At 40.7% G+C, this 12,004-nt stretch overlaps 1 protein-coding gene across 3 annotated transcripts in view; it reads right to left on the bottom strand.

Moving 5' to 3' along the window:
• TTC6 (tetratricopeptide repeat domain 6) overlaps positions 1 to 12,004 on the bottom strand; it is a 242,888-nt gene that overhangs the window by 212,085 nt on the left and 18,799 nt on the right. For all 3 annotated transcript variants that reach the window (XM_063651570.1, XM_054449042.2, XM_054449043.2), the window contains one exon: positions 3,493 to 4,446. In XM_063651570.1, coding sequence (XP_063507640.1) covers positions 3,493 to 4,446 — 954 coding nt within the window. The remainder of the gene's footprint in view (positions 1 to 3,492; positions 4,447 to 12,004) is intronic.

Below are 12,004 nucleotides of genomic sequence, written 5' to 3'. Positions count from 1 at the left end.
TAAGCATAAGTTTTATGACATAACATTTTTGTAGACTGTATGTTATTTGCTTATGGGAGACCTTGGACTATGAATTTTCTCTTATCTAGGTCATGTTAAGCCGTTTTCCTTTTGAGCTATATATCAAAAACAACTACGCATGACAGAAGCTAGGACCACCTGGATACTTCATTCTCAATTAACATCTGGAAAGTGGTCTGTGAACCCCAGCCACATGTAATTAGAATGTATTTTTGTGACTGATACTATTGAATGTCTTAGCAAAACAAACATTCGTAACATTTCTACTTCTCCTGCCATGGTATATGCATACTGTTTAGGTCAGTGGTTCTCAATTGGATAAAAGAGGGTGGCATAATTTTGCCCCCGCCTCAAGGGCTCATCTGGCAACATCTAGAGACATTTTTTATTGTTATGACTCGGGAGGTGCTACTAGTATCTAATGTATAGAAGCCACGGATGCCTTGAAACATCCTACAATTCACAGGACAGCCACCTTCGATGAAAAATTAAGTGGCCCAAAATGTCAATAGTGCCAATGTTGAGAAATCCTGGTTTAGATGGCTGACATTTGACAGCTAAGTTTAACCCTTCATATTCTTTGCAACTCCAGGCCCACGTAACTATGGACCTCCAAGTGCTGCATGTGGAATGTCCTTTCCCAAGCTCTCAAAAAAGACAGTCCAGCCTGCTGAGATCATCTTACCTCTCAGCTTCCCTCTAGGGATTGCTATGTGGCTGCAAGTTATGACTTCTAAAGGGAAGAATCATGTTCCTTGTTTTTCCTAGAAAGAACATCATTTACATAAGCCCCAAACGTTTAAAACAAACGTCCTTATTCGAATCTTCTTAAGAATTTTTAAAATCATAATTTGGACACTGCTTTTATACTTGCATACTTACATTCTTTTTTTTTTTTTTTTTTTTTTTTTTTTTTTTTTTTTTTTAAGACGAAGTCTCGCTCTTGTGCCCCAGGCTGGAGTGCTATGGTGCGATCTCGGCTCAGTGCAACCTCCGCCTCCCAGGTTCAAGCGATTTTCCTGCCTCAGCCTCCCAAGTAGCAGGGATTACAGGCGCCTGCCACCACGCCCGGCTAATTTTTGTAGTTTTAGTAGAGATAGGGTTTCACCATGTTGGCCAGGCTGGTCTCGAACTCCTGACCTCAGGTGATCCACCCGCCTCAGCCTCCCAAAGTGCTGGGATTACAAGCGTGAGCCACCGCGCCCAGCCTATACTTGCATTCTTATTGCTATCTCTCACCTACCACCCAGTGCCATTTCAACAAATTCCCCATTGTACGTTTTTCACCCTAATAAAACTTCTGAAGCCACTTTTACTTTAAGAAATGCAAGCTCTGTCTTCTGGAATTGCTGTGGGGTGGGGGTGTCAAAATTTTAAAAGCCAAGAACAAAATCCAGGCTGCACTCAAAAAAATCAAGATAATGAGAGGCAGGGATGGGACTGAGACACCTGATACTTGTCCAAGATACACTTGATTCTAATGCTCCATGATCCATGCCTCTCTCCTACATAAAACAATATGTAGGAGAAATGCCATAAAAAGAATACACAAGAGGGGCTGGGCGCAGTGACTGTAATCCCAGCACTTTGGGAGGCCGAGGCAGGCGGATCACGAGGTCAGGAGATCGAGACCATCCTGGCTAACATGGTGAAACCCTGTCTCTACTAAAAATACAAAAAATTAGCCAGGCGAGGTGGTGGGCGCCTGTAGTCCCAGCTACTCAGGGGGCTGAGGCAGGAGAATGGCGTGAACCCGGGAGGTGGAGGTTGCAGTGAGCGGAGACCACGCCACTGCACTCCAGCCTGAGCGACAGAGCAAGACTCCATCAAAAAAAAAAAAGAATACACAAGAGGAATTAACACTTCTGGTAGAAGAGCCGAATCACTGCAATGTGCATCATTAATTTAATAGTCTCTCTTCATATATCCCTAAGTCCATTTGAGCCTGTCAAAATACAGTCTTTCTTATGGGACCCTGCTCTGAGGTATAACTTTCCTCAACTGTAAGGACCTCTGGACCAGTTTCTAATCCCATCCTTTTGTGTCAAGTACCTTAACTATGTCGTAGAGCATGGAGCCTACGTCAGAAGCAGGGGCACCGAGGCCTTTCTTCTCTTTGCTAAGGCTCTTCATTGGGCATCCCTGATTTCTTTTCTTATTAGATTCACAGAAAATCTAACTAGAAATACCCATTTTGAAATGGCCTGAGCAGACACCCTGATCTTGTTCAGTAACAATGGGGAGGTGTGAGTCTCAACTAAGAACATTTGTCATACTCTGCCCACAAATATTAGGGCAAAGGCAACACCAGAGACTCTTGTCCATACCTGTTTTTGCTTCCCTTTATGGTCACATTCCTTAAATCACAGCCAAGAGTGTATTCTGGGGCTGAAACAATTTTAAAGACATAATGCAGTAGCAGTATTCTGTGTACTAATAAGATATTTGTAGCTGCAGCCAAGAACAGTAATAGAATCTTCTTGCTTCTGTCACTCTCAAAAAAGACTGTGTCTCATATTCTTTCTTTCTTTCTTTCTTTCTTTCTTTCTTTGGGTTTGGGGCTCAAGTTCCCTTGTGACTGCTTTTGCTGTCAATGTCCCTGCCACAGCAAAGTCTGTAAAATGGACAAAATATCTTAAACTTAAATATGACCCTATCTAGCTTAGCTTCCTGCCAGGGACAAGTCATAGTGAATCAATGGGCTGTCCTGGGCATGGTTTCAGCTCAGTGTCTCGGATGAGACTGCCTGGGGTGGAATCCCAGCTCTGCCATGCATTAGCTCCAGAACACTGTGCCAATCTTTTTTAACTTCACTAAAGCTAGAAGGCCTCCACGTCAGACAGGACTTTTATTAGTATCTATTGACCTGATAGGGTTGTCATGGGGACAAAAATGCATGTAAAGTGTGTCCCATAGAGTCTGGCACACAAGAAGCACTTACAAATCTCTATGATTGGGAAGACATAGAAAATAAAGTTTTTAAAAATGTTTCAAGAGAATGACTTTCACTGAAAATACAGAATTCTTATAAATAGTAATATGCTGATCTTCTTAGAATATAAATGCACTTTTACTGTAATTTACTACTAATAATACTAAACTGTAACAGAAAAAAGAGTTTTTCACATAAAATGCCTGTTCTTTTATTACTAAATAATCACGAAACTTTTGAAGGGGAAGGCTTCTAGTGACGTTATTACTGAAGTCTTCAGCTAATGTTCTCTGAACCAGTTTTTGGGATCATCGCTCAGTTTCCTTCACTTTGAAAAGAGGATAAGTCAGAAAATTCAAAAATTCAAATGGAAAATTCAAACAAAATGCAAAGAAGTTGAATAACACCCCAGTGTTTTTGTGTTATAATACATGACACCCTATGCACTGAAATATTATCCATAATAAAGTACTCTTACATATGTAATGTACCCCACATTGCATTTGGGACAAATGTTACTCTTGTTTTGGTTCACTTACTTCCATTCTAATGTCGTAGTTCTGGCCAAGGACGCTCCGTATGAGCTCTTTGATGGTCTGGTCGGAGGCCAGCTGGGCCTCGGACTGCAGCGAGGCAATGATCTCTTCGATGGACGTGGGGATCACGCGGGCGGGGAGCAGCGCCTGACAGGCGGCCTCCCGCGCGTCGCTGGGCGGCCAGCTCTCTTGTTCTCCCTGGGCTCCTAACCCCGCCGCTTCCCGCGCCTCGCGGGCCCCGCTCTCGCTCACGAAGTGGGTGCAGATCCTCACTTTCCTCCGCCCGCTGCTGGCCTCCATGTAGCGGTCCTCTGCGGAGACGGAGCTGGCCTTCCTCTCTTTGGCCATGCAGGGCCCTGCGAGAGGAGCTACCTCCTGGCTCTCCTCGCGCCCCCTGCGCAGGTCGAGGACCCGCCTGGGGGCCGCGTGCCGCGAGCTCTCCAAGACCCCGCGCGCTCTGCGCTTCACGGGCGGCTCGGGCGGCGGCAGCAGGACCACGGGTCGGGCCGTGCCGAACCCCGAGGCGATGACTGGGGGCTTTTTCAGGGCCTGGTGCCGTAGGAACGCGGAGCTCCGCAGGTAAAAGTCCCGGGGGCGAAACGACTGGGTCTTGCCTGGAGCCGCCGCCTCACCCAGGCCCGAGGGACGCGGCGCGCCTCCGAGCACCTCCTGCAGGAGGGCGGCCGCGGACATCGCAGGGCCTTTAGCCGGAGGGTACACTCTTGATGTCCGGGCTGCGGCGCAAGAAACGCGCGCGGGGCGGGCCGGGCTCGGGGCATGGAGGCTGTGGACTGGGCTTTCATCTACAGCCGGCTTGGAGGCCAACTTCTGCTTGAATCGGAGAAAATCCTTTTTAGTTTCCTGCCGAACTTTCTCAAGCTCTTTAAACATATACGATTCCTCTTTGTATTTCAGGCCAAAGTGTCTCGAGATCGTGGACATCTTGACAAATTTGACCTGTAAAGTAAGCCCCCAAAACAATCATATATGTGGTGTGCGTATATACATAAATATAAAACAAAACTGGAATAAAATTCCAGCTCAGCAAAGCTTCTCATAATAGAACCTCACTGTGCTCCCTGAGGCACAAGCGGGTAAAATTATCATGTAATTTTATATCCACCTATTGGCCCTTTCACAAGAACCATGAAAAACCTCTAAAACAGTCATTTTTTTCGATGGAGGTTTCCCAAACCCCTATTGGATTTCTTTTAACATTTCTTTAGACTCTAATTAGTAACGTTCCACTTACAGGCAAGCAGCATCATACTAAGCATAGCTTAGAAAATCCCCAGGACCCCTGCTACCACAGAATAAAGGCCACAGTCTTGGCCTGAGGCCTGGATCATTCAGCCCATATAGTTCAGAGTATTTCAACATTTTTTTCTTTTTTTGAGACAAGATCCCGCTCTGTTGCCCAAGTGGCTGGAGTGCAGTGGCATGATCATGGCTTAGTGCAGCCTCGGCCTCCTGGGCTCAAGCGATCCTCCCACCTAAGCCTCCTGAGTAGCTGCGACCAAATGTGGTACACCACATCCAGCTAATACTTTAATTTTTTGTAAAGATTCAGTCTCCTTGTGTTGCCCAGGCTGGTCTCTAACTCCCTGGGCTCATGCCATCCTCCCACCTCAGCCTTCCAAAGTGTTAGAATTACAGGCGTGAGCAACCATGTCTGGCTTACTTCCACAATCTTAATTCATAGCCAACTATTTTAAATTGGAAGATTTTCATAAACCAATTCAGATTTGCAGTTTCTCTGAAAAAAAAGAAAAATGAAGGGTCTGTCAGTGCAAGGGCTAAATCTCAGCTCTTGTAGCTAGACAGCTGTTTCCCTTTCCCTCTCCAGCTGGTCCCAGGTGTCCCCTTCTTTACCCAGCTCACTCCCTCAAAGTGTCACCTGAGCCACAGCAGCATGTAGGAGGGGAATGCAGGAAGCCTCAGAGTGGGCTGCAGCTAGATTATGAGGCCTTCAGTGCCACTCTCTGTACTTTTTCTGTGAGCTACTGGAAACCACTCAAAATTTTTAGCAGAAAAGTAACTTGATATATTGAGTAGAAGAAAGAATAAAGGCTGGAAGGACAAGTAAGAATCTGGTAGCTGGAGCCTGAGTCTGGCCTTGATAATGAAGCAGAGTAAAAATAGAGACAAAGCAAGGTAAAAATTCCTGGCCAATGATTAGGAATAAATGGGAGCAATGAAAGCTCCTTCAAAAAATAGGGATTTTGAGTCAGCCTAATGAAGTCTTAGTCATAATAAAACTTCTGTTATTCACTGAACTGTATACTTTAAAATGGTAAAGAGGACAAATTTTGTTATGTGGATTTTAACTACAATTTTAAAAAATTCTGTTATTCAGCAGGGCCAGCTAGCTATGATCATAAGTAGATTTTGAGATCTTGAAAGATCATTACACAAAGCCAGGCTAGCAGTAAATATAAATAGGGGACCAATGGCAGGTTCTGTGGCACACTTACCTGTGTGAGGCGGGAGGGGCAAGAGCAATCAGAGAGTTAGAAAAGTGAAGAGGACAGTGTTCCACAGAACACACCAAGAGGAGCATTTCAAGAAATCAGGGTAAAACAATGGAAGTAAAACAAAATACAATGAACTAGAAGAATAGTAAGTCTTTAGAGAATACCCAAGGTCAAGTTTCTTTGAAAATAAATAAAACAATAAGGCAGAAACACCTCTGGAATGTCATCATTATTTCCAGATATGATTATCTACTGAAAACACAGACATTAGAACTCTAATAGGATTCTGCAAGGGATTTGAATTTAAAATATATATATCCCCCAATAATTTCTTTATACCAAAATGGTCCTATCAAAAACATAATGGACTCTAGCCTGGGCAACAGAGACCCTGTCCCTATTTAAAACAATTTTTTTACTATAATGGTAAAATTTCATTTGTAATATTTTTTAAAGTAAGTATCTAGGCATAAACCTAACAAAAAAATGTACTGAAACTACATGATTAAATTTTTTAAATTTTACTGAAAGACATTGAAGAAAGAATCAACTAAATAGGAAGTTAACATTCCTTGATGGAAAGACCAAGTGTTTTAATTATATCAGGTCTTCCCAAAATACTGATTTGGTTTCATGCCAATGCAAAACTCTGAAAATGATATTTTGAACTTTGAAAGGTAATTCTGAATTCATTTGAAATAATAAACAGGCTGGATTAGCCAAAAAATATGGAAAACATAAATGACAAGGGAGCACTTGTCCCTCAATGAAGAGCAACCAGATAAATAAAAGGCTTACAGATATAAGAATTAGAACTGAAAAACTGCTGCTAAAATCAATAGCTACACCGAGAAAGTGAGAAAAAGGATTAAATATAATATTAGTTATATTATAAAGGCAGCATTAAATTGATGATAAAAGAATTTTTCAATAAACTGTGCTGAGACAACTGGACAACTATTTGGTGCAATTTTTTGGTGTATTTCATGACGTACCCAAATAAATCCATATGGACTTAAAATTTAAATGTGGAAAGTATATTTTTATTTTACTTTGCATTTTTATCACTTATCTACATTTCTTAGCTGGACTTATATCAATTCATGAAATAATTATCTTTACAATTGTAATTATTCATTTATCATGATGTTTGATAATATGAAGAAAATCTCCTGTTTATCCCCCAAATATAGTCTTATTGCTTTTAATTGAAGACCCTGCTACACGAAGAGCTCATCATATCTGGGAATTAATAGGCTTTCTTTCTTTACCTAGCTCCACCACTGACTAGACCTTCGACAATTCAATTTTATCCATACCAAGGGTTCATATTAAAAAGTGAAAATAATCTGTTGCCAGTTTTCCAGGCCATAGGATATGAACATTAGAAATTATTTCTAAAGCCCTTAAGAAAGTTTCCCTACTTTAAAAAATGCTGTATAACCCCCCCACCCCGCATAGTATTTTGGCTGTTATTGTTTGCACAAGTGGCAGTATGTTCATATCAACACTATCTGCATTTCTTCCTGCAAAAGGTTGAAAGGTAGTAACTGGAACAGAGCACAAACCAGAAGTACATTAGTACCTGATGAGAATCTGACTTGACTCTCCCACTTGCACTTCCCTTTTATTTCTTAGTTCCTGCTTTCCCACTTCTCCTAGGCCTTTGGTTTGCTATTGAAGTTTAACAAGTGTTCATTGTTTAACACTTCTCAGTACATTCCCATGAGTTCTTAACAGGAAAGTTGCTCTTTCTATCTAAAATTAAACCAACAGGAAATAGAACTTCTAAATTCAACAGGAACTTCTATTGTGCATTCAAGATGAGTGGTATACCAGTGCTTCATGGGCCAGTCCATCAAAGCTAAGTGCCTTTATTCCCCCACCCACTCCTACAACACAAAATACATAAAATGACTTTTAAACATTCATTCTCATGAGAAAATAGCATGTTCTCTTTTTCATAGGAGCAATTTACTAAGAGAGACTAGTTGTGGTTTGGAGATACCAAGGGAAAAATAATGTAGTTGTCTCTAAAGGAAAAAGTATTCATCTACATGATGTGTCAAATAGGCAGCTCACAAACCAGGTTGATTATGTTTACCCTACACTTTAAAATGGGACAGAATGCTCTTAAAATCTGTCTACGCCTTTTCCTTTCTCTTCTGCCAGGAGGTTCAAGGCCTGAGCAGTGAATTAGTCAGAAGGGTCAAGAGTCAGCCTTTTCTTCTCTCTCACAAGACCAGGTCAGCCATCAGAAGAAAGTTCTCCAGCCAAAAATGGCTAAAGACTCAGGCAGGGCTGCACACTTGAATTCTCTAGACCATTGCAGGTTGCTCTCTGGTTCTTGCAGTTGTGTCTATTTCTCCTATTGGAACGGAAAATCCAAAACTTTGCTCTAGACTGTAACTAAAGTCGAAATAAGTGGAGCAGATTACCACATGACTTGGTTCCAAGCTACACAAACCCACCTCAAAAAGGGAAAGCAGTCTGCATATGTTAGGCCTAGCTCATCAGAGTATTACATTAGGAATGGGCCCAGAAAGTAATATGGATCACCTGACCTTGACCTCTTCCTATATGTAGTCAGGGGACCACACTGAGAAGGATAACCTATTAAGAACAAGATTTGGGTTTTCCTAAGTCCATAATCAAATATCATCTCAACTGTCATACTTCCTAAACTTCAGGCCAATGTCAATTTCCAATGCACAGTGCTAAAGTTCCAAAAGAAACTTCTTAACCCAAGGACAATCTATCTCATTTAGTAAAATCTTCAGCCTTGCAAGGAAAACAAAAATATTCTGAAAACAATATTTGCTTTTGAAATATCAGTGGGAGAAATGAGATCTGTTTGTGCCCTCATTGTCATTTACAAAAAAAAAGCCTCAAAAGAAATATATAAACATATTAATAATTTTGCTAAGAGAATGGGAAAACAGTCTTTTTTTTCTATTTTTCTGCACTTTCTATACTTCTTTTGCTGCCTTTAATCCTGTTAATATCAATAATAGTAAAAACCACTTACATGTGCTCATTTAAAAGGATATAGAAAATAGAGAAAAAGCTATTTTTCAGGCTCAGAAGAGGTTTCCCTCTGAGCTATTCAAAAGCTCACAGAAATTTCAATAACTATAAAAACTCAGCCCTTTATAACAGTCACCTAGAATATGCCTATATCCCTTGTGAATATACACTTACATTCAAAAACACATACATATATAAATACATAACAGCTAATGAAACAACAAAATACTCCCCTGCCTTTTTCTTCTCCCCAGTTTCTCTCTTCCCTTCTTGGACTCCCTTTAATTGCTTAAAAAGCCAAAATTTAAAAATAAAATGTGGCCAGGTGCAGTGGCTCATCTTGTAATCCCAGCGCTTTGGGAGGCCAAGAAGGGAGAATCACTTGAGCCCAGGAGTTCAAGACCAATGAAGGCAACATAGGGAGACCCTGTCTCTACAAAAAGTAAAAAATTAACCAGGCATGGTGGCACATGCCTCTGGTTCCAGCTAGACAGGAGGCTGAGGTAGAAGGATTGCTTGAGCCCAGGAGGTCAAGGCTGCAGTGAGCCATCATTGTGCCACTGCACTCCAGCCTGGGTGACAAAGACTCTGTCTTAAATAAAAATAAATTTTTTAAAGAATAAATAAAAAAAAATGATGTGTGTGTGTGTTTAATGGTCATTGTACTTTTGACATGTTAAAATATTGCCTGCTGTCAGTTTCAAAAGCAATTTGTTGGAGAGCCATAGATGCATTTTTTTTTTTTTTTTTTTTGAGACGGAGTACCACTCTGTTGCCCAGGCTGGAGTGCAGTGTTGAGGCAGAGTATCACTCTGTCACCCAGGCTGGAGTGCAGTGGCACGATCTTGGCTCACCACAAGCTCCGTCTCCCAGGTTCACGCCACTCTCCTGCCTCAGCCTCCTGAGTAGCTGGGACTACAGGGACCCGCCACCACGCCTGGCTAATTCACAGATGCATCTTTACAGAGCAATTCCTCACAACAGCATATAAAGTCTGGAGAAAATATTTTTTTATTGACCTAAGAATTCTTCGGAGTAAACAAAAGCAGGAAGATTGTGGAGGAAAGTCAACATTTGTGTAAACTGGTCTGGAGAGAAGTTTCCAGGTTTATTGTGGTTTTTCTTCAAACACAGTCCATAACTGCAGAAATGGCATAGTGCAAGTGTCAAAAACATTGATAGGAAGCTCTTCATCATTCTAGCCAGAAGAATCAGGGAAAGGAGCCCAGACAACAAACATCACTGAGAAGTGAGAAATTCCAGAAGGAAGAGACCCAGAGAAGATAATCCCCAAATTCTATCTAAACCCCACATGTCTCCGACTGACCTTTGATTCACGTATATGTGGGACAAACTCAAAGTAGCACAGCAAAGGCTTAAAGAGCTGAACTGAACCACAGAGTAAGACAGGTCTTACAGTGAGTTTAACTGACTGGTGAAATGCCTGCTAAATGGAAAACAACAATATTCTTCAGAAAGGATATGACAGAACCTAGACTCTACATAACAAAACATTCACAATGTCCAGGATATAGTCCAAAAATACTTGGCATGAAAAGACTTGGGAAAATTGACTCATTCTCAGAGGTAAACATAATAAACAGATCCCAGTCCAGAAATGACTCAGGTGTTGAGATTATTAGAAAACGACATTAAAGCAACTCTTATAACTATGTTCAATCAAGTAAAGGAAAATATGCTAGAGATTAATAAAAAGAAAAAGAAAATTGAACAGATCCCAGTCCAGAAATGACTCAGATGTTCAGATTATTAGAAAAGGACATTAAAGCAACTCTTATAACTATTCTCAATGAAGTAAAGGAAAATATGCTAGAGATTAATAAAAATAAAATCTTGGCAGAGAAATTAAAAAAATAAAAATAGAAATTTTATACCTGAAAATATATTTTCAAAAAATTTGATTAGGAAAATGGAGATGTCAGAGAAAAGAGTAACTGAGTTTAAAGATAAATGCATAGAAATTATCCATTATAAGAAAGGAGAAAAAAGAAAGCCTGATATCCCTGTAAGGATAATACCAAAAAGCGCTAACATTCAGATAATTAGTATCCCAAGGAAAAAGGAGAATGATTGCTCCACTGCACTCCAGCAGCCTGAGTGACAGAGAGAATCTGTCTCAAAAAATAAAAAATAATTATGTTTGAGAACTTCCTAAATTTGAAGAAAGACAAATTTATAAATTCAAGAAGCTCAGTGAATCTCAAGCAGAATAAGTGTAAAGAAAATCATATGTAAGGCAATGAAAAACAAAGACAAAGACAAAATTCAAAAGCAGACAGAGAGAAACAACACTTTATTGACAGGGAAACAATAATTCAAAGACCATGGACTTCTCATCAGACACCCCTAAGAACAGAAGACAGGGAAACAGGATTTGTCACATGCTAAAAGATTTTTTTTAACTGTCAACCCAGAGCAGGTGCAGTGGCTCATGCCTGTAATCCCAGCACTTTGGGAGGCCAAGGCAGGCAGATATCTTGAGGTCAGGAGTTTGAGACCAGCCTGGCCAACATGGTGAAACTCCATCTCTACTAAAAATACTAAAGTTAGCTGGGCATGGTGCTGGGCAGCTGTAATCCCAGTTACTTGGGAGTCTGAAGCAAGAGAACTTCTTGAACCCAGGAGGCAGAGGCTGCAATGAGCCAAGATTGTGACACTGCACTCCAGCCTGGGCAACACAGCAAGACTCTGTCTCAATAAATAATTAAGTTAATTGATTAATTTAAACTGCCAACCAAGTATTCTATACCTAGCATGCATATTCTTTTTCAAAAGGTAAACAAAATAAAGACATATTCAGATTTAAAAAAAAAACCTAAGAGAATTACTCACCAGCCAATAGGAATTATAAGAAATGCTAAAGAATGGTCTTCAGGCAGAAGAGAAATGATACCAGAAGGAAATTTAAATCTTTAAAAATGAATGAAGATGAGAAATGTCAAATGTCTGAGTAAGTGCATGAAGCTATTTTTTTCTCTTAAGTTTAAAAATAA

This window comes from Pongo pygmaeus, chromosome 15 (genome assembly GCF_028885625.2).
Source record: "Pongo pygmaeus isolate AG05252 chromosome 15, NHGRI_mPonPyg2-v2.0_pri, whole genome shotgun sequence".
Classification (NCBI taxonomy): Eukaryota; Metazoa; Chordata; class Mammalia; order Primates; family Hominidae; genus Pongo; species Pongo pygmaeus.
Note: the sequence above shows the minus strand (reverse complement) of the source record. Positions and strands in the feature narration are given on the sequence as shown.